The 27,579-nt window shown below is 39.2% G+C and overlaps 1 protein-coding gene across 4 annotated transcripts in view; it reads left to right on the plus strand.

The window, feature by feature from the left end:
• Positions 1 to 27,579, plus strand: part of celf4 (CUGBP, Elav-like family member 4) — a 344,818-nt gene that overhangs the window by 298,871 nt on the left and 18,368 nt on the right. For 3 of the 4 annotated variants that reach the window (XM_061875334.1, XM_061875335.1, XM_061875337.1), the window contains exons 4-11: positions 2,176 to 2,304; positions 5,259 to 5,338; positions 6,790 to 6,930; positions 9,675 to 9,813; positions 13,838 to 13,990; positions 21,576 to 21,686; positions 24,414 to 24,476; positions 24,800 to 24,880. In XM_061875334.1, the coding sequence (XP_061731318.1) occupies positions 2,176 to 2,304; positions 5,259 to 5,338; positions 6,790 to 6,930; positions 9,675 to 9,813; positions 13,838 to 13,990; positions 21,576 to 21,686; positions 24,414 to 24,476; positions 24,800 to 24,880 (897 nt within the window). The remainder of the gene's footprint in view (positions 1 to 2,175; positions 2,305 to 5,258; positions 5,339 to 6,789; positions 6,931 to 9,674; positions 9,814 to 13,837; positions 13,991 to 21,575; positions 21,687 to 24,413; positions 24,477 to 24,799; positions 24,881 to 27,579) is intronic. The other variant, XM_061875336.1, reaches the window with a different exon arrangement.

The following is a 27,579-nucleotide window of genomic DNA, read 5'->3' on the forward strand; positions in this document are numbered from 1 at the left end:
AACAACACCCAGAATAGCATCACTTGGCTCGAGCTCATCTAAGATGGAATGGTGCAAAGTGGAAAGGTGTTCTGTGGTCTGACGAGTCCACATTTCAAATTGTTTTTGGAAAATGTGAACCAAACAGGAAAAGAACCATCGGACTGTTCTAGGCTGAAAGTAGTGGTAGTCAGCATGTGTGATGGTATGGGGGTGTATTAGTGATTGTTGTAGGGTGAAAGTGTGGTAGTCAGCATGTGTGATGGTATGGGGGTGTATTAGTGATTGTTGTAGGGTGAAAGTGTGGTAGTCAGCATGTGTGATGGTATGGGGGTGTATTAGTGATTGTTGTAGGGTGAAAGTGTGGTAGTCAGCATGTGTGATGGTATGGGGGTGTATTAGTGATTGTTGTTGGGTGAAAGTGTGGTAGTCAGCATGTGTGATGGTATGGGGGTGTATTAGTGATTGTTGTAGGGTGAAAGTGTGGTAGTCAGCATGTGTGATGGTATGGGGGTGTATTAGTGGTTGTTGTAGGGTGAAAGTGTGGTAGTCAGCATGTGTGATGGTATGGGGGTGTATTAGTGATTGTTGTTGGGTGAAAGTGTGGTAGTCAGCATGTGTGATGGTATGGGGGTGTATTAGTGATTGTTGTAGGGTGAAAGTGTGGTAGTCAGCATGTGTGATGGTATGGGGGTGTATTAGTGATTGTTGTAGGGTGAAAGTGTGGTAGTCAGCATGTGTGATGGTATGGGGGTGTATTAGTGATTGTTGTTGGGTGAAAGTGTGGTAGTCAGCATGTGTGATGGTATGGGGGTGTATTAGTGATTGTTGTAGGGTGAAAGTGTGGTAGTCAGCATGTGTGATGGTATGGGGGTGTATTAGTGATTGTTGTTGGGTGAAAGTGTGGTAGTCAGCATGTGTGATGGTATGGGGGTGTATTAGTGATTGTTGTAGGGTGAAAGTGTGGTAGTCAGCATGTGTGATGGTATGGGGGTGTATTAGTGGTTGTTGTAGGGTGAAAGTGTGGTAGGCAGCATGTGTGATGGTATGGGGGTGTATTAGTGATTGTTGTAGGGTGAAAGTGTGGTAGTCAGCATGTGTGATGGTATGGGGGTGTATTAGTGATTGTTGTAGGGTAAAAGTGTGGTACTCAGCATGTATGATGGTATGGGGGTGTATTAGTGATTGTTGTAGGGTGAAAGTGTGGTAGTCAGCATGTGTGATGGTATGGGGGTGTATTAGTGATTGTTGTAGGGTGAAAGTGTGGTAGTCAGCATGTGTGATGGTATGGGGGTGTATTAGTGATTGTTGTAGGGTGAAAGTGTGGTAGTCAGCATGTGTGATGGTATGGGGGTGTATTAGTGATTGTTGTAGGGTGAAAGTGTGGTAGTCAGCATGTGTGATGGTATGGGGGTGTATTAGTGGCCAAGGCATGGCTAATTTACACATCTGTGAAGGCACCATTAATGCTGAAAGGTACATATAGCTTTTGGAGCAACATATGTTGCCATCCAAGCAACGTTATCATGGACGCCCCTGCTTATTTCAGCAGGACAATGCTAAGCCAAGTGTTACAACCGCGTGGCTTCGTAGTAAAAGAGTGCTGGTACTAGACTGGCCTGCCTGTAGTCCAGACATTGAAAATGTGTGAAGGCTAAAATATGAGGCAGGAGAATGTTGAACAACTAAAGCTGTACATCAAGCAACAATGGGAAAGAATTCCACTTCAAAAATGTGTCTCCTCAGTTCCCAAACCTTTGTGTGTGTTGTTAAAAGGAAAGGTCATGTGACACACTGGTAAAAATGCCTTTTTTGCAACGTGTTTGAACATGAAACATCTTCTCTTTGCAGTCTATTCAATTGAATAGAAGTTGAAAAGGATTTGCAAATCAGGAAATCAATATGGACCTTTTTTTTTTTTAGGTATAAACATACAAAATTAGCTAAAAAAAAGATAGCGTAAAATGTTAGCATGCAAATATCAGATACATTAGCAAAATTCCAAGATTAAAAGTATTAAAAAAGGTTCATTTAAAATGAGCTAAAAAGCTAACATGAAATGTTAGCAGGCTAAGTTCTATTTGTAGCTGTAAACGTACAAAAGTAGCAAAAAAGCCAGCATCAAATGATGAGAGAGGTATAAAAAAATCATGATTTTAGCCCAAAAGTGTGTGAACTTCTCCCTCTACCTTCCAGAAGACAGAAAGCTCTTTGTGGGCATGCTCAACAAGCAACAGTCCGAGGACGACGTGCGGCGTCTCTTCGAGTCCTTCGGCAGCATCGAGGAGTGCACCATCCTCAGAGGTCCTGACGGAAACAGCAAAGGTGACTTTTTCTGCCCTTTTGTAGCGTGTCGACGCTCCAATGCTGAAGTACAACTGACATCTAGTGGGAATGTACCAACAGTTGCAATGTTGCCAAGGTTTCATTTCCAGGGAAACGGGAATTTGGTTTGGAACTTGGGAAAGTGTTAGTTTGAATACGCAGGATGATTGGAATGTGTTGATGTTGGAATGCTTTCAATGGCTTGAAAAATGTGGGAATTGTGCAACTTGGAAAAATGTCCCATTCATTTCAATGGAAACTTCCTGGAAATTTGGGAATTTTGGGGAAAAGCGGGATTTTTGGGGGGAAAATGATTAGGAGCATGAATGTCCTGAATGAGCTAAATTTGTTGGTGTTGGAATTGTTTAAATCGGGCAAGAAATGTGGAAGTAATAAAAAAAAAAATGTAATTGAGAAATGGTAATACGGAAAACCGGGATTTTTTTTAAGTCCTTGGTTGTTTTAAGAGGAATGTTTTGACACTGGAATGCTTGAAAAAGGTTGAAAAATGTGAAAGGAGTCATTTTATTTAAAAAAAGGTGGGAAAAAAATGTTGGGGGGAAAAAAAAACAGGAGATCCTGGAAATGTGTTGAATGTGGTAAAATGGTAGTTTGAAGTTCCAGAATTAGTTGAATGTGTTGAAGGTGAACTGGTTTGAAACGCTTGAAAAATGTGGGAATTGTGCAACTTGGAAAAATGTCCCATTCATTTTATCGGGAACATCCTGGAAATTTGAACATTTTAGGAAAAGCTGGATTTTTGCAACGATGATTAGGAGCAGGAATGTCCTCAATGTGCTGAATTAGTTGGTGTTGGAATTGTTTAAATCGGTCAAGAAATGTTAAAGTATTACAAACCCCGTTTCCATATGAGTTGGGAAATTGTGTTAGATGTAAATATAAACAGAATACAATGATTTGCAAATCCTTTTCAAGCCATATTCAGTTGAATATGTTACAAAGACAACATATTTGATGTTCAAACTCATAAACTTTTTTTTTTTTTTTTAAATAATAATTCACTTAGAATTTCATGGCTCCAACACATGCCAAAGTAGTTGGGAAAGGGCATGTTCACCACTGTGTTACATCACCTTTTCTTTTAACAACACTCAATAAACGTTTGGGAACTGAGGAAACTAATTGTTGAAGCTTTGAAAGTGGAATTCTTTCCCATTCTTGCTTGATGTACAGCTTAAGTTGTTCAACAGTCCGGGGGTCCCCGTTGTGGTATTTTAGGCTTCATAATGTGCCACACATTTTCCATGGGAGACAGGTCTGGACTACAGGCAGGCCAGTCTAGTAACACGTGGTTTGGCATTGTCTTGCTGAAATAAGCAGGGGCGTCCATGGTAACGTTACTTGGATGGCAACATATGTTGCTCCAAAACCTGTATGTACCTTTCAGTGTTTATGGCACCTTCACAGATGTGTAAGTTACCCATGTCTTGGGCACTAATACACCCCTATACCATCACACATGCTGGCTTTTACACTTTGCGCCTATAACAATCCGGATGGTTATTTTCCTCTTTTGCCCCGGAGGACAAAGTTTCCAAAAGCAATTTGAAATGTCGACTAGTCAGACCACAGAACACTTTTCCACTTTGCATCAGTCCATCTTAGATGAGCTCAGGCCCAGCGAAGCCGACGGCGTTTCTGGGTGTTGTTGATAAACGGTTTGCACCTTGCATAGGAGCGTTTTAACTTGCACTTCCAGGTGTAGCGACCAACTGTAGTTACTGACAGCGGGTTCTGAATTGTTCCTGAGCTCATGTGGTGATATCCTTTACACGCTGATGTCGCTTTTTGATGCAGTACAGCCTGAGGGATCGAAGGTCACGGGCTTAACTGCTTATGTGCAGTGATTTCTCCAGATTCTCTGAACCCTTTGATGATATTACAGAGCCTAGATGGTGAAATCCCTAAATTTCTTGCAATAGCTGGTTGAGTTAGGTTTTTCTTGAACTTTTCAACAATTTGCTCAAGCATTTGTTGACAAAGTGGTGACCCTCGCCCCATCCTTGTTTGTGAATTACTTAGCATTTCATGGAAGCCGCTTTTATACCCAATCATGGCACCCACCTGTTCCCAATTTGCCTGCACACCTGTGTGATGTTCCAAATAAGTGAGCATTCCACAACTTTATCAGTATTTATTGCCACCTTTCCCAACTTCTTTGTCACGTGTTGCTGGCATCAAATTCTAAAGTTAATGATTATTTGCAAAAAATATGTTTTTATGAGTTTGAACATCAAATATGTTGTCTTTGTAGCATATTCAACTGAATATGGGTTGAAAAGGATTTGCAAATCATTGTATTCTGTTTATATTTACATCTAACACAATTTCCCAACTCCTATGGAAACGCGGTTTGTAAAAAAAAAAATGTAATTGAGAAAATGTAATACGGAAAACCGGAAATTTGTTAAGTCCTTGGTTGTTTGTCCTGACTAAGAGGAATGTTTTGACACTGGAACGCTTGAAATAGGTTGAAAAATGTGATGTCATTGCATTAAAAAAAAAGGTTGAAAAAAAGGTTAGGAAAAAAAAAACAGGACATCCTGGAAATGTGTTGAATGTGTTAAAATGGTAGTTTGAATGTCCAGGATGAGTGGAATGTGATGAAGGTGGAATGGTTTAAATCGGTTGAAAAATGTCGGAATGGGGGAAATTTGAAAAAAGGCCATTTCCTTTTGAATGGGAAAATGTTCCGGAAAACTTGGAAGGGGGGGGGGGCAAATTTAGAGAAAAACAAATGTGTGTGGACTGGTGCATCTGCTGTATATTTAGGAACACTGATACAAAGATAAAAACGATTTTTTGTGGTCCCCTAATCAGAAGCATATCTTATTATTATTGTTGATTATTGGTGATTATTATTATTATTATCATTATTATTATTATTATGATGATGTATTTTCACGCTGGTCATGTCTCCTCTCTCTTCTCAGGCTGCGCATTTGTAAAATATTCATCTCACGCAGAAGCCCAGGCGGCCATCGGTGCTCTCCATGGCAGCCAGACCATGCCGGTGAGTAAGTGTGAGAGAGAGAGAGATGGATGAGTAAGTGAGAGAGAGAGAGAGATATGAGTAAGTGAGAGAGAGAGAGGTGAGTAAGTGTGAGAGAGAGAGAGAGATAGATGAGTAAATGAGAGAGAGAGAGAGAGAGAGAGATATGAGTAAGTGAGAGAGAGAGGTGAGTAAGTGTGAGAGAGAGAGAGAGATGGATGAGTAAGTGAGAGAGAGAGAGAGAGAGATGAGTAAGTGAGAGAGAGAGAGAGATAGATGAGTAAGTGAGAGAGAAAGGTGAGTAAGTGTGAGAGAGAGAGGTGAGTAAGTGTGAGAGAGAGAGAGAGAGAGAGAGAGAGAGATGAGTAAGTGAGAGAGACAGGTGAGTAAGTGTGAGAGAGAGAGAGAGATAGATGAGTAAGTGTGAGAGAGAGATAGATGAGTAGGTGAGAGAGAGAGAGAGATAGATGAGTAAGTGAGAGAGACAGGTGAGTAAGTGTGAGAGAGAGAGAGAGATAGATGAGTAAGTGTGAGAGATAGATGAGTAGGTGAGAGAGAGAGAGAGATAGATGAGTAAGTGAGAGAGACAGGTGAGTAAGTGTGAGAGAGAGAGAGAGAGATAGATGAGTAAGTGTGTGAGAGAGAGAGAAAGAGAGAGATAGATGAGTAAGTGAGAGAGGGGTGAGTAAGTGTGAGAGAGAGAGAGAGAGATAGATGAGTAAGTGTGAGAGAGAGAGAGAGAGAGATAGATGAGTAAGTGAGAGATAGATGAGTAAGTGAGAGAGAGATAGATGAGTAAGTGAGAGAGAGAGAGATAGATGAGTAAGTGAGAGAGAGAGAGATAGATGAGTAAGTGAGAGAGACAGGTGAGTAAGTGTGAGAGAGAGAGAGAGATAGATGAGTAAGTGAGAGGGAGAGAGATAGATGAGTAAGTGAGAGAGAGAGAGATAGATGAGTAAGTGAGAGAGACAGGTGAGTAAGTGTGAGAGAGAGAGAGAGATAGATGAGTAAGTGAGAGAGAGGTGAGTAAGTGTGAGAGAGAGAGAGAGAGAGATGAGTAAGTGAGAGAGAGGTGAGTAAGTGTGAGAGAGAGAGAGGGGTGAGTAAGTGTGAGAGAGAGAGAGAGATAGATGAGTAAGTGAGAGAGAGGTGAGTAAGTGTGAGAGAGAGAGGTGAGTAAGTGTGAGAGAGAGAGAGAGAGAGAGAGAGAGAGAGAGAGAGAGAAGTGAGATGTAATATTCCCAGTTGTAATATTTGTAGTTGTACACAACGAGCTGAACAGGGACAACATATATATGCATGTTGTATGTGCAACATGGGGACATGCACTGGTGTCACATGTCTGTGTGTGTGTGTGTGTGTGTGTGTGTGTGTGTGTGTGTGTGTGTGTGTGTGTGTGTGTGTGTGTGTGTGTGTGTGTGTGTGTGTGTGTGTGTGTGTGTGTGTGTGTGTGTGTGTGTGTGTGTGTGCAGGGTGCATCGTCCAGCCTGGTGGTGAAGTTTGCAGACACAGACAAGGAGCGCACCATCAGGCGCATGCAGCAGATGGCAGGTCAGATGGGGATCTTCAACCCCATGGCTCTGCAGTTTGGAGCCTATGGTGCCTATGCTCAGGTAACACTCACACTCCACCTGTCAAATACACATCAGTAGTAGTTGTAGTAGTAGTAGTAGTAGTAGTAGTAGTAGTAGTAGTCTCAACTTCTTCTCCAAAGTCATAGTCGGGCAGGTGTAGTTGTGCACCACCACTACATCTAGTCGGGCAGGTGTAGTTGTGCACCACCACTACATCTAGTCGGGCAGGTGTAGTTGTGCACCACCACTACATCTAGTCGGGCAGGTGTAGTTGTGCACCACCACTACATCTAGTCGGGCAGGTGTAGTTGTGCACCACCACTACATCTAGTCGGGCAGGTGTAGTTGTGCACCACCACTACATCTAGTCGGGCAGGTGTAGTTGTGCACCACCACTACATCTAGTCGGGCAGGTGTAGTTGTGCACCACCACTACATCTAGTCGGCCAGGTGTAGTTGTGCACCACCACTACATCTAGTCAGGCAGGTGTAGTTGTGCACTACATCTAGTCGGGCAGGTGTAGTTGTGCACCACCACTACATCTAGTCGGGCAGGTGTAGTTGTGCACCACCACTACATCTTGTCGGGCAGGTGTAGTTGTGCACCACCACTACATCTAGTCGGGCAGGTGTAGTTGTGCACCACCACTACATCTAGTCAGGCAGGTGTAGTTGTGCACCACCACTACATCTAGTCGGGCAGGTGTAGTTGTGCACCACCACTACATGTAGTCGGGCAGGTGTAGTTGTGCACCACCACTACATCTAGTCGGGCAAGTGTAGTTGTGCACTACATCTAGTCGGGCAGGTGTAGTTGTGCACCACCACTACATCTAGTCGGGCAGGTGTAGTTGTGCACCACCAGTACATCTAGTCAGGCAGGTGTAGTTGTGCACCACCACTACATCTAGTCGGGCAGGTGTAGTTGTGCACCACCACTACATCTAGTCGGGCAGGTGTAGTTGTGCACTACATCTAGTCGGGCAGGTGTAGTTGTGCACTACATCTAGTCGGGCAGGTGTAGTTGTGCACCACCACTACATCTAGTCGGGCAGGTGTAGTTGTGCACCACCACTACATCTAGTCGGGCAGGTGTAGTTGTGCACCACCACTACATGTAGTCGGGCAGGTGTAGTTGTGCACCACCACTACATCTAGTCAGGCAGGTGTAGTTGTGCACCACCACTACATCTAGTCGGGCAGGTGTAGTTGTGCACCACCACTACATGTAGTCGGGCAGGTGTAGTTGTGCACCACCACTACATCTAGTCGGGCAAGTGTAGTTGTGCACTACATCTAGTCGGGCAGGTGTAGTTGTGCACCACCACTACATCTAGTCGGGCAGGTGTAGTTGTGCACCACCAGTACATCTAGTCGGGCAGGTGTAGTTGTGCACCACCACTACATCTAGTCGGGCAGGTGTAGTTGTGCACCACCACTACATCTAGTCGGGCAGGTGTAGTTGTGCACCACCACTACATGTAGTCGGGCAGGTGTAGTTGTGCACCACCACTACATCTAGTCAGGCAGGTGTAGTTGTGCACCACCACTACATCTAGTCGGGCAGGTGTAGTTGTGCACCACCACTACATGTAGTCGGGCAGGTGTAGTTGTGCACCACCACTACATCTAGTCGGGCAAGTGTAGTTGTGCACTACATCTAGTCGGGCAGGTGTAGTTGTGCACCACCACTACATCTAGTCGGGCAGGTGTAGTTGTGCACCACCAGTACATCTAGTCGGGCAGGTGTAGTTGTGCACTACATCTAGTCGGGCAGGTGTAGTTGTGCACTACATCTAGTCGGGCAGGTGTAGTTGTGCACCACCACTACATCTAGTCGGGCAGGTGTAGTTGTGCACCACCACTACATCTAGTCGGGCAGGTGTAGTCGTGCACCACCACTACATCTAGTCGGGCAGGTGTAGTTGTGCACTACATCTAGTCGGGCAGGTGTAGTTGTGCACCACCACTACATCTAGTCGGGCAGGTGTAGTTGTGCACCACCACTACATCTAGTCGGGCAGGTGTAGTTGTGCACCACCACTACATCTAGTCGGGCAGGTGTAGTTGTGCACTACATCTAGTCGGGCAGGTGTAGTTGTGCACCACCACTACATCTAGTCGGGCAGGTGTAGTTGTGCACCACCACTACATCTAGTCGGCCTCTAAAGGTGGAGCTGAATTTTTTTCTTTGCTCCTGTTATAGTACTGCGATAATAATGAATCATATTTGGTACTATACGGCCTCTAAAAAGTACTGATCCCTCATGGCCTCCACATCATGACATTGCTGGTTTTAGCAGCAGAGGAGCATGTTCGGCAGCGCACACACACAGAGTACTTACAAGCAGACACAGTGTGGAGACAGAAAAGGGAGAATGGATGCATTTTGGTGTAAAACGTCAAGATAAAGGTGAAGTTATAACACTGAAACACCTTCAGGAAGAGCTGCTTTAAGACATGGCTAGCGGCTAACGTCTATCCGCAGTGTTTTAGCTACTTCTAAATCACATAAAAGAGTGCGGGTACTAGACTGGCCTGGGTGACTTACACATCAGTGAAGGCACCATTAGTGCAGAAAGGTACATGGAAAGGTACATACACGTTTTAGAGCAACATATGTTGCCATCCAAGCAATGTTGTCATAGACGCCCCTGCTTATTTCAGCAAGACGATGCCAAGCCAGGTGTTACAACAGTGTGGCTTGTTAGTAAAAGATGATCAGCCATCTTGTTCCCTCTGAGCGGCCACGATGTTAAAGACACGCCCCCTCCCTCCCTCAGGTGCAGCAACAGGCCGCCTTGATGGCGTCAGTGGGCCAGGGCGGCTACCTCAGCCCTATGGCCGCCTTCGCCGCCGCCCAGATGCAGCACATGGCCACCATCAATGGACTACCTGGCGCGCCACTCACACCCACCTCAGGTAATACTAGTACAGTACCTCAGGTAATACTAGTACAGTACTTCAGGTATTACTAGTACAGTACTTCAGGTAATACTAGTACAGTACCTCAGGTAATACTAGTACAGTACCTCAGGTAATACTAGTACAGTGCCTCAGGTAATACTAGTACAGTACTTCAGGTATTACTAGTACAGTACTTCAGGTAATACTAGTACAGTACTTCAGGTAATACTAGTACAGTGCCTCAGGTAATACTAGTACAGTACTTCAGGTATTACTAGTACAGTACTTCAGGTAATACTAGTACAGTACCTCAGGTAATATTAGTACAGTACCTCAGGTAATACTAGTACAGTACTTCAGGTAATACTAGTACAGTGCCTCAGGTAATACTAGTACAGTACTTCAGGTATTACTAGTACAGTACTTCAGGTAATACTAGTACAGTACCTCAGGTAATATTAGTACAGTACCTCAGGTAATACTAGTACAGTACGTCAGGTAATATTAGTACAGTACCTCAGGTAGTATTAGTACAGTACCTCAGGTAATACTAGTACAGTACGTCAGGTAGTATTAGTACAGTACCTCGGGTAGTACTAGTACAGTACCTCAGGTAATACTAGTACAGTACCTCAGGTAGTACTAGTACAGTACCTCAGGTAATACTAGTACAGTACCTCAGGTAATATTAGTACAGTACCTCAGGTAATACTAGTACAGTACCTCAGGTAGTATTAGTACAGTACTTCAGGTAATACTAGTACAGTACCTCAGGTAATACTAGTACAGTACTTCAGGTAATACTAGTACAGTACCTCAGGTAATACTAGTACAGTACCTCAGGTAATACTAGTACAGTACCTCAGGTAGTATTAGTACAGTACTTCAGGTAATACTAGTACAGTACCTCAGGTAATACTAGTACAGTACTTCAGGTAATACTAGTACAGTACCTCAGGTAATACTAGTACAGTACCTCAGGTAATACTAGTACAGTACTTCAGGTAATACTAGTACAGTACCTCAGGTAGTATTAGTACAGTACCTCAGGTAATACTAGTACAGTACCTCAGGTAATACTAGTACAGTACCTCAGGTAATACTAGTACAGTATGTCAGGTAGTATTAGTACAGTACCTCAGGTAATACTAGTACAGTACCTCAGGTAATATTAGTACAGGATGTCAGGTAATACTAGTACAGTACCTCAGGTAATACTAGTACAGTACCTCAGGTAATACTAGTACAGTATGTCAGGTAGTATTAGTACAGTACCTCAGGTAATACTAGTACAGTACCTCAGGTAATATTAGTACAGGATGTCAGGTATTATTAGTACAATACGTCAGGTAGTATTAGTACAGCACATTTGGTTATATTAGTACAGTATGTCAGGTAGTATTTGTACAGTAGGTCAGGTAGTATTAGTACAGTACCTCAGGTAATACTAGTATAGTCTGTCATGTAGTATTAGTACAGTACGTCAGGTAGTATTAGTACAGTACATCAGGTTATATTAGTACAGTACGTCAGGTAGTATTAGTACAGTACATTAGGCTATATTAGTACAGTACGTCAGGTAATACTAGTATAGTCTGTCATGTAGTATTAGGACAGTATGTCAGGTATTATTAGTACAGTACGTCAGGTAGTATTAGTACAGTTACGTTAGGTTATATTAGTAAAGGATGTCAAGTAATATTAGTACAGTCTGTCAGGTAGTATTAGTACAGTACATCAGGTAATACTAGTATAGTCCGTCAGGTAGTATTAGTACAGTATGTCATGTACCTCATCAGCATCACATTAACAGGGGTGTCCAAACTTTTTTCACTGAGGCAAGGATGTGTTTGAGATTTTTCACTTTTGTGGCAGGAATATTTATTGAAACCAGTACAGATACACACATATATATATATATATATATATATATATATATATATATATATATATATATATATATATATATATATATGTATATATATATATATATATATGTATCAGGAGATTTTCTGATCTCCTGATGATTGAGAGAACCCCTCATGAAACAGTTCTGTAGAGACGAAGTAGTTTTGTGATTTTTCCCACACCTACATACATATATATGTATATATATATATATATATATATATATATATATATATATACATATATATATATATATATATATATATATATATATATACATATATATATATATATATATATATATATATATATATATATATATATATATATATATATATATATACCCTGATAATGTATATCAGTTAAAAACGGTCAATTCTTTAGAAAAGTGGAACAGTAGCAAATAAAACACAATAATGAAATGCTCTTATTATGTTAAAGACATACTAATCAAAATATATTTTTTCCAAACAGAAAGTTACAGTAATGTACACATGATCTCATGCTTACATCTCATTGTGCAACATGTGAAGGTTTTCTTGGGAACTAAATGTGATATCTGAAGGTGTACAAATTATGCCCAAAGCAGGACCCCCACCCAGACATACTAGTATATATACTACACACACACATACATATATACATACTTATATACCATATACTAGTATATATACCACACTCACACATACACACACACATATATACATATATATATATATATATATATATATATATATATATACTATATTTCCTTGAATTGCCGCCAGGGCACTAATTCATTTAAAACTTCTTCTCACTCCGGCACTTACCAAAGGCATGCAGTAAATTTAGGCCTTTGCTTATACATTTGAGTGTGATGTAAGGATACCATCATGAAAAGCACATTTAATAAAAAAAAACGTTATTATGGTCTTACCTTTACTTATAAATGAAGTCCATGTGCAGCTCCTTCTGATCAAAAGCATCGATAACATGTTTATTGAAGTCTTCCTTATATTTCTTCAGTTTTAAAAGTCTCTCTGTCTCGATGGAGATCTTCCTTTATTACCTCCTGTTTCGATTGAAAGTCCAGTTTAGAAAATGGTTTTATTTTATATATGTAATCCTCCATGTTAAAAGTGCAAGCGAGAAGAAAAAATAAACGATTGCTGCTTGTTGTCACTTCTTCTACAGCCGAGTAGTCGCAAGAAGGATCACTAGCGCCCTCTACCACCAGGAGGCGGGAGTCATTTAATGACTCATATTTGACACACGCAGCTACGGTATATAAATAAAACATAGCTGCTTACTGTTCTTTTTAGCATATTCAATAGCTTGGACCTGAAATCCTACTGAATAGCTCTTAATCTTCTTCCCTTTATGCGATTTCAAATGATTGAAATCAGCCTCCTCCATTTTGAAAATTATGACAGGTGAAGTGTCACTCGTGACGTGACGAGTTTGACCCGGTGGAAATTCTAGGCATGCGCTAATAAAAATAATATTTTACGAAACGAGTTTGACCCGGTGTTAATCCTGAGCTGGCGGTATTGCTGAGCATGCGCTTCTTTAGCAGAGTGGAACGGTAGCGAAAAAAAACCAGTAAGATTTAAAAACTGTACCTTCCTATTTTGAACTCCTGGTTCTCTCAGGAATGTATGATGAGCAGAAGGAAAGTGAATGATCCATGATTAGTGACTATTTGATGTGATGAGAGTCAGAGGTGACTTCAATGTGCATCACCTGTGTCACACAACGGCTTCCTTCCTGCAAGCTCACAAAGCAGCCCTGACATTTCCTGTCTTGACTGGACCACTGGTCCACTGGACCATTGGACCACTGGACCACTGGACCATTGGACCACTGGACCACTGGACCACTGGATCACTGGTCCACTGGACCACTGGACCACTGGACCACTGGATCACTGGTCCACTGGATCACTGGACCACTGGACCACTGGACCACTGGATCACTGGTCCACTGGACCACTGGACCACTGGACCACTGGTCCACTGGACCGGCCCCTCTGACATTTGCCAGACTCACTTGGTGGCCACTCCAACTTTCTAGAATGTCTCAGGGGTGAGGGGGGGATTCTGGGTAATGACTCTCCATTGCACTCCCTGATTTGACTCTTTGGTGGTGGCAGGCGGCAGCACCCCTCCAGGCATCAGCGCCCCCACGGTGACCAGCATCCCCTCCCCCATCAGCGTCAACGGTTTCACTGGCATGGCGCCCCCGCAAGCCAACGGGCAGCCCCCCGCAGAGGCCGTCTTCACCAACGGGATACACCATTACCCCGGTAAGCCTGAGAAACTACACCCACGTCACTTTCAAGATGGACTACTTGGCAGTTGCATCAGCAGTGTTGGCGCTAGGAATTTTAAAAAATGTTATCCCCGCGGGACCCCATCAAGTCATTAAAAAAGTCCCACTTTTTTGGGAGCGTTTTGAACCTACTGTACTGTTTCCTTGTCCAAATACCCTTTTTAGAGCTCAAATCTACCTAAACCACCACTTTGCTGCTGCCAACAATGTATTTCAAGTAATATTTTGATGCTGACACATTTTATCTCTGCATAGTTGACTAGAATACTCTTCTGAGCATTACATATATCAACATCAAGTACCTACTGTACTGTTTCCTTGTCCAAATACCCTTTTTAGAGCTCAAATCTACCTAAACCACCACTAGAATACTCTTCTGAGCATTACATATATCAACATCAAGTACCTACTGTACTGTTTCCTTGTCCAAATACCCTTTTTAGAGCTCAAATCTACCTAAACCACCACTAGAATACTCTTATGAGCATTACATATATCAACATCAAGTACCTACTGTACTGTTTCCTTGTCCAAATACCCTTTTTAGAGCTCAAATCTACCTAAACCACCACTAGAAAACTCTTATGAGCATTACATATATCAACATTAAGTACCTACTGTACTGTTTCCTTGTCCAAATACCCTTTTTAGAGCCCAAAATCTACCTAAACCACCACTAGAATACTCTTATGAGCATTACATATATCAACATCAAGTACCTACTGTACTGTTTCCTTGTCCAAATACCCTTTTTAGAGCTCAAATCTACCTAAACCACCACTAGAATACTCTTATGAGCATTACATATATCAACATCAAGTACCTAATGTACTATTTCCTTGTCCAAATACCCTTTTTAGAGCTCAAATCTACCTAAACCACCACTAGAAAACTCTTATGAGCATTACATATATCAACATCAAGTACCTACTGTACTGTTTCCTTGTCCAAATACCCTTTTTAGAGCCCAAAATCTACCTAAACCAACACTAGAATACTCTTATGAGCATTACATATATCAACATCAAGTACCTACTGTACTGTTTCCTTGTCCAAATACCCTTTTTAGAGCTCAAATCTACCTAAACCACCACTAGAATACTCTTATGAGCATTACATATATCAACATCAAGTACCTACTGTACTGTTTCCTTGTCCAAATACCCTTTTTAGAGCTCAAATCTACCTAAACCACCACTAGAAAACTCTTATGAGCATTACATATATCAACATCAAGTACCTACTGTACTGTTTCCTTGTCCAAATACCCTTTTTAGAGCTCAAATCTACCTAAACCACCACTAGAATACTCTTCTGAGCATTACATATATCAACATCAAGTACCTACTGTACTGTTTCCTTGTCCAAATACCCTTTTTAGAGCTCAAATCTACCTAAACCAGCACTAGAATACTCTTATGAGCATTACATATATCAACATCAAGTACCTAATGTACTGTTTCCTTGTCCAAATACCCTTTTTAGAGCTCAAATCTACCTAAACCACCACTAGAATACTCTTATGAGCATTACATATATCAACATCAAGTACCTAATGTACTGTTTCCTTGTCCAAATACCCTTTTTAGAGCTCAAATCTACCTAAACCACCACTAGAATACTCTTCTGAGCATTACATATATCAACATCAAGTACCTACTGTACTGTTTCCTTGTCCAAATACCCTTTTTAGAGCTCAAATCTACCTAAACCACCACTAGAATACTCTTATGAGCATTACATATATCAACATCAAGTACCTACTGTACTGTTTCCTTGTCCAAATACCCTTTTTAGAGCTCAAATCTACCTAAACCACCACTAGAATACTCTTCTGAGCATTACATATATCAACATCAAGTACCTAATGTACTGTTTCCTTGTCCAAATACCCTTTTTAGAGCTCAAATCTACCTAAACCACCACTAGAATACTCTTATGAGCATTACATATATCAACATCAAGTACCTAATGTACTGTTTCCTTGTCCAAATACCCTTTTTAGAGCTCAAATCTACCTAAACCACCACTAGAATACTCTTATGAGCATTACATATATCAACATCAAGTACCTACTGTACTATTTCCTTGTCCAAATACCCTTTTTAGAGCTCAAATCTACCTAAACCACCACTAGAAAACTCTTATGAGCATTACATATATCAACATCAAGTACCTACTGTACTGTTTCCTTGTCCAAATACCCTTTTTAGAGCTCAAATCTACCTAAACCACCACTAGAATACTCTTATGAGCATTACATATATCAACATCAAGTACCTACTGTACTGTTTCCTTGTCCAAATACCCTTTTTAGAGCTCAAATCTACCTAAACCACCACTAGAAAACTCTTATGAGCATTACATATATCAACATCAAGTACCTACTGTACTGTTTCCTTGTCCAAATACCCTTTTTAGAGCCCAAAATCTACCTAAACCACCACTAGAATACTCTTATGAGCATTACATATATCAACATCAAGTACCTACTGTACTGTTTCCTTGTCCAAATACCCTTTTTAGAGCTCAAATCTACCTAAACCACCACTAGAATACTCTTATGAGCATTACATATATCAACATCAAGTACCTACTGTACTGTTTCCTTGTCCAAATACCCTTTTTAGAGCTCAAATCTACCTAAACCACCACTAGAAAACTCTTATGAGCATTACATATATCAACATCAAGTACCTACTGTACTGTTTCCTTGTCCAAATACCCTTTTTAGAGCCCAAAATCTACCTAAACCACCACTAGAATACTCTTATGAGCATTACATATATCAACATCAAGTACCTACTGTACTGTTTCCTTGTCCAAATACCCTTTTTAGAGCTCAAATCTACCTAAACCACCACTAGAATACTCTTATGAGCATTACATATATCAACATCAAGTACCTACTGTACTGTTTCCTTGTCCAAATACCCTTTTTAGAGCTCAAATCTACCTAAACCACCACTAGAAAACTCTTATGAGCATTACATATATCAACATCAAGTACCTACTGTACTGTTTCCTTGTCCAAATACCCTTTTTAGAGCTCAAATCTACCTAAACCACCACTAGAATACTCTTATGAGCATTACATATATCAACATCAAGTACCTACTGTACTGTTTCCTTGTCCAAATACCCTTTTTAGAGCTCAAATCTACCTAAACCACCACTAGAATACTCTTATGAGCATTACATATATCAACATCAAGTACCTACTGTACTGTTTCCTTGTCCAAATACCCTTTTTAGAACTCAAATCTACCTAAACCAGCACTTTGCTGCTGCCAACAATGTATTTCAAGTAATATTTTGATGCTGGCACATCTTATCTGTGCATATTTGACTAGAACACCATCCATCCATCCATTTTCTACCGCTTATTCCCTTTCGGGGTCGCGGGGGGCGCTGGCGCCTATCTCAGCTACAATCGGGCGGAACACCGTCATGGGTATTAGATATTTCAACATCAAGTACCTCCACCACTCCAAAAAGGGTATTTGGACAAGTAAACAGTACAGTAGGTAGTTGATGTTGATATATGTAATGTTTTGCTGTGTTTGTTGCATTTTTGTTGTGTTTGGCTTGATTGTAAAATATGTGGGTGTAGAGGGGGTGTGGCCTTCATATGTTGTCAATATTCAATGTTTTATCCTTCATAGTTAATATTGCAACATTCTTTATTTTCATGTACATTCTGGGTGTCTCAGTCAGTAAAAAAAATGTAAAATTCCATTCCGTTTTTTCATAACTCTTTTAGCATTCAATCAGACATTATTGTGAGGTGTTGTATTAGTGTTACTTCAAAGAGAGAGACAATGTCCCTTTGCGACAAAGGACTCTAATGAATTTCTAAGGTTTTATTATTATTTTTTATTATACCGCCGCCTCTTTGAGCTGGAGTTTGACCCCCTTAACATGCTTCAAAACTCACCAAATTTGATACACACATCAGGACTGGCGAAAATTGTGATCTAATCAAAAAACCAAAACTCACAATTGCGCTCTAGCGCCCCCTAGGAAGAAAACACAGGCAAAACTGTCTGTAACTTCCAGTAGGAAGGTCGTAGAAACATGAAACAAAAACCACTATGTAGGTCTCAGTCAGACCTATATTTCATGCTATCTTATCTCCCAGCTAAAACCTACTACCTACTCCGTGGCTTAGTGGTTAGTGTCCGCCCTGAGATGGGTAGGTTGTGAGTTCAAATCCTGGCCGAGTCATACCAAAGACTATAAAAATGGGAATCATTACCTCCCTGCTTGGCACTCAGCATTAGGGGTTGGAATTGGGGGTTAAATCACCATAAATGATTCCTGGGCGCGGCCACCGCTGCTGCCCACTGCTCCCCTCACCTCCCAGGGGGTGATCAAGGGTGATGGGTCAAATGCAGACAATAATTTTGCCACATCTAATATGTGCGTGACAATCATTGCTACTTTAACTTTAAAAATCAACAGGAAGTTTGCAATTCCCCCTTCAATACAAAAGTTGGCTGCAAAAATGTTGCTTTTTTTCAAACATTATCTCCTCTGTGGTTGTTTGTCGTTTCAACTTCAAATAAGCAAGAGAAGAGAGATTGAACCCTTCTGATTAAAAGTTGATGAAATAGTTTTAATCACTGCTACGGTTTTGATTTGATCAGCCTTCAAAGAACCGCTGCGCTGAAAACCATTTCAAAGATGGCCGCTGAGCGCAGACACAGTGAGGGAGACTTTTTTTACCGTTTTTTTCCGTACCGTCTGCTGCTGTTGCGCACGCACCAACATTCATGATTGTCTATACCAAGATGGCTGCCAGGTGCCGTAGCTAAGCCGCTATGTTTTAAAGTTGTGGTTTGCCTGCATGTCGTAAAAACAACCGTCCGACATTCTTTATTTTGGCAACTTACATATGGTGCCTGACTGTTGTGGCGTTTTAAGGCCATCTGCACTTTTTATGCTACGGTAAAGACAATGAATGGTCCGCTTTTGATTTTGTTAGCCTTCAAAGAACCGCTGCGCTGGAAAACATTTCTAAGATGGCCGCTGTGCGCTCACACAGAGAGCCAGACGGGGTTTTTTTTGGGGGTTTTTCCTAGCGCTGCCAGTATGTAATCTTCTAAATGTATGTATGTATGTATGGATGGATGTAATCTTCTAAATGTATGTATGTATGTATGGATGGATGTAATCTTTTAAATGTAAGTATGTATGTATGTATGGATGTAATCTTCTTAATGTATGTATGTATGTATGTATGGATGTAATCTTCTAAATGTAAGTATGTATGTATGTATGTATGTATGTATGTAATCTTCTAAATGTATGTATGTATGTATGTATGTAATCTTCTAAATGTATGTATGTATGTATGTATGTAATATTCTAAATGTATGTATGTATGTATGTATGTATGTATGTAATATTCTAAATGTATGTATGTATGTATGTAATCTTCTAAATGTATGTATTTATGTATGTATGTATGTAATCTTCTAAATGTATGTATGTATGTATGAATGGATGTAATCTTCTAAATGTATGTATGTATGGATGTAATCTTCTAAATGTAAGTATGTATGTATGTATGTATGTATGTATGTATGTATGTAATCTTCTAAATGTATGTATGTATGTATGTATGTATGTAATCTTCTAAATGTATGTATGTATGTATGTAATATTCTAAATGTATGTATGTATGTATGTATGTATGTATGTATGTATGTATGTATGTAATCTTCTAAATGTATCTATGTATGTATGTATGTATGTAATCTTCTAAATGTATGTATGTATGTATGTAATCTTCTAAATGTATGTATGTATGTATGTATGTAATCTTCTAAATGTATGTATGTATGTATGTAATATTCTAAATGTATGTATGTATGTATGTATGTATGTATGTATGTATGTATGTAATCTTCTAAATGTATGTATGTATGTATGTATGTATGTATGTAATATTCTAAATGTATGTATGTATGTATGTATGTAATCTTCTAAATGTATGTATTTATGTATGTATGTATGTAATCTTCTAAATGTATGTATGTATGTATGTAATCTTCTAAATGTATGTATGTATGTATGTAATCTTCTAAATGTATGTATGTATGTATGTATGTATGTAATCTTCTAAATGTATTTATGTATGTATGTATGTAATCTTCTAAATGTATGTATGTATGTATGTATGTATGTAATCTACTAAATGTATGTATGTATGTATGTATGTAATCTACTAAATGTATGTATGTATGTATGTATGTAATCTTCTAAATGTATGTATGTATGTATGTATGTAATCTACTAAATGTATGTATGTATGTATGTATGTATGTATGTAATCTTCTAAATGTATGTATGTATGTATGTATGTATGTATGTATGTAATCTTCTAAATGTATGTATGTATGTAATCTTCTAAATGTATGTATGTATGTATGTAATATTCTAAATGTATGTATGTATGTAATCTTCTAAATGTATGTATGTATGTATGTAATCTTCTAAATGTATGTATGTATGTATGTATGTATGTATGTATGTAATCTTCTAAATGTATGTATGTATGTATGTATGTAATCTTCTAAATGTATGTATGTATGTAATCTTCTAAATGTATGTATATATGTATGTATGTATGTATGTATGTAATCTTCTAAAATGTATGTATGTATGTATGTATGTATGTAATCTTCTAAATGTATGTATGTATGTATGTATGTAATCTACTGAATGTATGTATGTATGTATGTATGTAATCTTCTAAATGTATGTATGTATGTATGTATGTATGTAATCTTCTAAATGTATGTATGTATGTATGTATGTAATCTACTAAATGTATGTATGTATGTATGTATGTAATCTTCTAAATGTATGTATGTATGTATGTAATCTACTAAATGTATGTATGTATGTAATCTTCTAAATGTATGTATGTATGTATGTAATCTACTAAATGTATGTATGTATGTAATCTACTAAATGTATGTATGTATGTAATCTTCTAAATGTATGTATATATGTATGTATGTATGTATGTATGTAATCTTCTAAATGTATGTATGTATGTATGTATGTATGTAATCTTCTAAATGTATGTATGTATGTATGTATGTAATCTACTGAATGTATGTATGTATGTATGTATGTAATCTTCTAAATGTATGTATGTATGTATGTATGTATGTAATCTTCTAAATGTATGTATGTATGTATGTATGTAATCTACTAAATGTATGTATGTATGTATGTATGTAATCTTCTAAATGTATGTATGTATGTATGTAATCTACTAAATGTATGTATGTATGTAATCTTCTAAATGTATGTATGTATGTATGTATGTATGTATGTATGTAATCTTCTAAATGGCATAAACGCACAATATTTGAATAATATTAACATTAGTTGTGCTTCACCCTCGTGTGAAATATTTGTCAAGATGGCTGCCGGCTAGCTAGCGTTTATCCGGGCTTGGGTCACGGGAGCAGCAGCCTAAGCAGTCCCGTCCATCGCTGCTTGCAGCTTTAATTTTTGTTTGTTTTTGTTGTACTTTCCAGTGTTGCAGGAAGTGGTTTTTCGGGAGGATTCTGAGAAAAACGGGCTGGGTGTCGCTCCAAGGAGTTGTTTCGGAGTCCAGGGTGGCTGCTTCCTGTCTTCTCTCTCTGAAGGTAACGCTCACCCGCACTGCTGCTGTTATTCATCCCTTCATTGACTTCTTTCACCCACCATCATCCAACTGTGTTTTAATAGATTAGTCATAAAATGGCCTAATCTTCACAATTTAATAAGTCTTTATCATGAAACTGAATTCGGTAGGTTTTATGAGACAGAAGAGGAGAGACGTCTTGCGTGCTAAATAGTGAGCTCACGTTTAGGCACCTTCATCAGGTTGAAATCTTATTCTGTCGGTGGCTTTTGGATCATTTCTTACACATTTGGGAGGAAATAAGCCACAAATGTCCACTGGTGCAGCTCCTTGTGATCACAAGATTGGAGATTTAACAACAATATTTATAGTGTGATTGGAAGTTCAACTTGCCAAATATGATGTATTGTTTATTCCAGTATGCTATTTCACGCTTTAAACCTGCTGCACTGCTATTGTTCAACATACTCGCCAATAAAGATGATTCTGATTGCCAACTACAGCATTTCTTTCGCTATTTAATATTTCACTTTTGATGTTTTTTAGTATTTGAAATAAAATGAAAATATTAGTAAAAATTTTACAAACAAAATACATTTAAATCAAAATATGTTTACTTTACAACCCCGGTTGAAAACTAATTGAAAGGTCGATAATTGATGAGCCTTTTGTCTGCTGTTGTGTATTACTGACGATCAGGAGTGCAGATATATATATATATATATATATATATATATATATATATATATATATATATACATATATTAATCCATCCATTCATTTTCTAGATAATATTATTCATCTCACCATATGTAATATAACTTATTTATTTCTAATGTTATTACTTATGGAGTATATTGTGAATACATTGAGAACAAAAAGTGAACAAAAGTTTTAGCAACTGTTATGTAAAAGAAAAGGGGTAGGATTAAATAGGCTCTGCTTCTTCCTACTCCTTTTACAACATGTTTAATAGAGAAACTGGAAATTGTGATGCATCATGTTGTATGCATGCATGTGTGATGTATCATGTTGTATGCATGCATGTGTGATGTATCATGTTGTATGCATGCATGTGTGATGTATCATGTTGTATGCATGCATGTGTGATGTACCATGTTGTATGCATGCATGTGTGATGTATCATGTTGTATGCATGCATGTGTGATATGTATCATGTTGTATGCATGCATGTGTGATGTATCATGTTGTATGCATGCATGTGTGATGTATCATGTTGTATGCATGCATGTGTGATGTATCATGTTGTATGCATGCATGTGTGATATGTATCATGTTGTATGCATGCATGTGTGATGTATCATGTTGTATGCATGCATGTGTGATGTATCATGTTGTATGCATGCATGTGTGATGTATCATGTTGTATGCATGCATGTGTGATGTATCATGTTGTATGCATGCATGTGTGATATGTATCATGTTGTATGCATGCATGTGTGATGTACCATGTTGTATGCATGCATGTGTGATGTATCATGTTGTATGCATGCATGTGTGATGTATCATGTTGTATGCATGCATGTGTGATGTATCATGTTGTATGCATGCATGTGTGATGTATCATGTTGTATGCATGCATGTGTGATGTATCATGTTGTATGCATGCATGTGTGATGTATCATGTTGTATGCATGCATGTGTGATGTATCATGTTGTATGCATGCATGTGTGATGTATCATGTTGTATGCATGCATGTGTGATATGTATCATGTTGTATGCATGCATGTGTGATGTATCATGTTGTATGCATGCATGTGTGATGTATCATGTTGTATGCATGCATGTGTGATGTATCATGTTGTATGCATGCATGTGTGATATGTATCATGTTGTATGCATGCATGTGTGATGTATCATGTTGTATGCATGCATGTGTGATGTATCATGTTGTATGCATGCATGTGTGATGTATCATGTTGTATGCATGCATGTGTGATGTATCATGTTGTATGCATGCATGTGTGATATGTATCATGTTGTATGCATGCATGTGTGATGTACCATGTTGTATGCATGCATGTGTGATGTATCATGTTGTATGCATGCATGTGTGATGTATCATGTTGTATGCATGCATGTGTGATGTATCATGTTGTATGCATGCATGTGTGATATGTATCATGTTGTATGCATGCATGTGTGATGTATCATGTTGTATGCATGCATGTGTGATGTATCATGTTGTATGCATGCATGTGTGATGTATCATGTTGTATGCATGCATGTGTGATGTATCATGTTGTATGCATGCATGTGTGATGTATCATGTTGTATGCATGCATGTGTGATGTATCATGTTGTATGCATGCATGTGTGATGCATCATGTTGTATGCATGCATGTGTGATGTATCATGTTGTATGCATGCATGTGTGATGTATCATGTTGTATGCATGCATGTGTGATGTATCATGTTGTATGCATGCATGTGTGATGTATCATGTTGTATGCATGCATGTGTGATGCATCATGTTGTATGCATGCATGTGTGATGCATCATGTTGCATGCATGCATGTTCCAAATAAACTCAACTCAACTTTGACTGTGTTTGAGTAAAGTGTGAAGCCTGTGAGAGGTCATCAGACTAAAAAGTAACTCTTTTCTTCTGTTGCTTCACCTTTTCCTCCTCTCCATCTACATTCCTGCTCCGTCTCTATTGTTTCTCTTTCTTTCTTCCGCCATCCGTCCATCCATCTTACCCTCCACCTCTCTTTTGGTGGCCAGCTCAAAGTCCGACTGCAGCTGATCCTCTGCAGCAGGCGTACGCAGGAGTGCAGCAGTACGCAGGTGTGTGTGCATGTCTGACACAGAGAGAGAGAGAGAGAGACAGAGAGAGAGAGAGAGAGAGAGAGAGAGAGATAAAAGTTGTTTTTTCATTTCAATGTTCAGCATGTAGAAAAAGTGTGCAACATGAACATATTCCCTATGAAGTGTGTGTGCAGCACTATTGTCTGCTATCTGATGGACTGCATGCACTCTATATCGTGTGTGTGTGTGTGTGTGTGTGTGTGTGTGTGTGTGTGTGTGTGTGTGTGTGTGTGTGTGTGTGTGTGTGTGTGTGTGTGTGTGTCACCACTGTTATCTGATCCGTGTGTGTGTGTGCGCCTCAGCAGCCTACCCCGCCGCATACGGCCAGATCAGCCAGGCCTTCCCCCACACCCCCACCATCATCCCCCAGCAGCAGCGAGAAGGTAACACACACACACACACACACACACACACACACACACACACACACACACACACACACACACACACACACACACACACACACACACATGTTCAGTGTATCAGGAGAGTATTATTGTGGTACAGCCTTACTTCAAAGCAGAATGAATCCACGTGTGTCCTCAAAATTCTACACACAATACCCTGTGAAAGACAATGTTGCAAATGTATTAAAACATTTTGAAAACGCACATGTACATAAGTATTCGAAACATTTGCTCTGTTGATGCATCTCTGGCAGCTTTTGCAAACTAAAGTGGATTATTCTATTTTGGAGTAAGGCTGCAACATAAAGTGTGCAAAAAGTAAAGCGGTGTGACTACTTTACGGATTTATTTTAGGTAGTCTTTGTGTGATACATCATGCAGCCAATGTTTATGCATGCATTCAATCATATATACATGTACATACATATTTATATACTTACATACTACATATTTGCATACATACACACACATACATATTCACACATATATATACATATATGTATAGAGAGAGAGAGAGAGATACACACTTATATACTGTATATATACACATATACATACACTTATATATTCACACATAATACACACATATACACGTAGGTATACACACACACACACATATATATATATATGTTTTAATTGGATTATCCAGAGAATAGTGCTCGATACCGTGGTAGAGCGCAATATGTATGTGTGGGGAAAATCAATCAATCAATCATTCAATCAATCAATAATTATTTATGTAGCCCTAAATCACTAGTGTTTCAAAGGGCTGCACAAACCACAACAACATCCTCGGTAGAGCCCACATAAGGGCAAGGAAAAATCACAAGACTACTTCATCTCTACAGAACTGTTTCATGAGGGGTTCCCTCAATCGTCAGATTTTTTTTTCTCCTGACGATTGAGGGAACCCCTCATGAAACAGTTCTGTATACATATATATATATATATATATATATATATATATATATATATATATATATATATATATATACATATATATATAAATATACACATATATATATGTATGTGTATATATATATACATATATATATATACATACATATATACACATATATATGTATGTATATATATATATGTGTGTATATATATATATATATATAAACCTGATCTGCTGACATTGTCCACAAGATGGCAGTAATTGGTAGCATTGAGAGATGGTGTGCTATACAAGTTTAGTTCGAAAGTGTTCCACATTTTGATGTTTTCATTGAACTCATGACGTCTGGCGGGCCAAATCTAAAACGCAGGCGTGCTGCACTTGGCTCTCGGCCCGCAGCTTGGACATCCTGACATGGACTCACTCACCTTATTTGGAAACTAAAGGTATCTTATGACTAAAAAAAAACTCAAATTAGATTCCCCTGGCATTAACAACCAACGTAGTGTGTGTGTGTGTGTGTGTGTGTGTGTGTGTGTGTGTGTGTGTGTGTGTGTGTGTGTGTGTGTTCATTGCAATAAAAAGGTGTTGGCAGTAAAAAAAAAAAAGTCAAGAGCGCATTGAGGTCTGCGGCCTTGCTGCCCTCTTGTGGACATGAAGGGAAGTGTTCACCATCTTGTAGAACTAGAAAGCTCATTTTTGTTTAGTTTGGTATCATTTCTGCAACGAGTGGTCGACCTCATGGACTTCCGCTATAGACATTCATCAACAAAGATCTGTTCTTGTTATTGCTTAGAACATTTGATGTGATAAACCTGCAGGAATGTTCACTTTCTGTACATAATTGCAGCTATAAAACAAACCTCACGCTATTTATTTGATGTTTTCAGGACATCTTCTCCTTGAAGTCTGTTGAGTTTCGTATACTTTGTGGACTTAAGTCAAAACATTTTCTCAGTAATGTATATTTATTGTGTTCAAATTAAATGTACCATCATAAGTTTAAAAAAAAAAAAAAACGACTTAAAATCAAGTTGCGAACTCAACGTCAAACTTAAACATGTGCAGCAGATTTTGACTTGTCGATTGATCAAAAAGATATTGCTGACTCGTCAACTATAAATGAGTTGATGTGGCGCGGTGGCAGAGTGGCCGTGCGCAACCCTAGGGTCCCTTGGTTCAACCCCCACCTAGTACCAACCTCGTCACGTCCGTTGTGTCTTTGAGCAAGACACTTCGCCCTTGCTCCTGATGGGTGCTGGTTGGCGCCTTGCATGGCAGCTCCCTCCATCAGTGTGTGAATGTGTGTGTGAATGTGGAAGTAGTGTCAAAGCGCTTTGAGTACCTTGAAGGTAGAAAAGTGCTATACAAGTACAACCCATTAATTTATTTATATGCTGTGTGACTATTTGTCTAATAAACCTGATTGAAGAGTACGAGGAACACACACTTAAATAATAGTGATCAACACAAAAGTAATAAATGGGTTGTACTTGTATAGCGCTTTTCTACCTTCAAGGTACTCAAAGCGCTTTGACACTACTTCCACATTTACCCATTCACACACTGATGGAGGGAGCTGCCATGCAAGGCGCCAACCAGCACCCATCAGGAGCAAGGGTGAAGTGTCTTGCTCAGGACACAACGGACGTGACGAGGTTGGTTCTAGGTGGGATTTGAACCAGTGACCCTCGGGTTGCGCACGGCCATAATGACTTTGAAGGTTTTTAAATTTACTAAAAAAAAAAAATCAGGAACGTGTAGAAATACATCA

Source organism: Nerophis ophidion, linkage group LG16 (genome assembly GCF_033978795.1).
Source record: "Nerophis ophidion isolate RoL-2023_Sa linkage group LG16, RoL_Noph_v1.0, whole genome shotgun sequence".
NCBI lineage: Eukaryota > Metazoa > Chordata > Actinopteri > Syngnathiformes > Syngnathidae > Nerophis > Nerophis ophidion.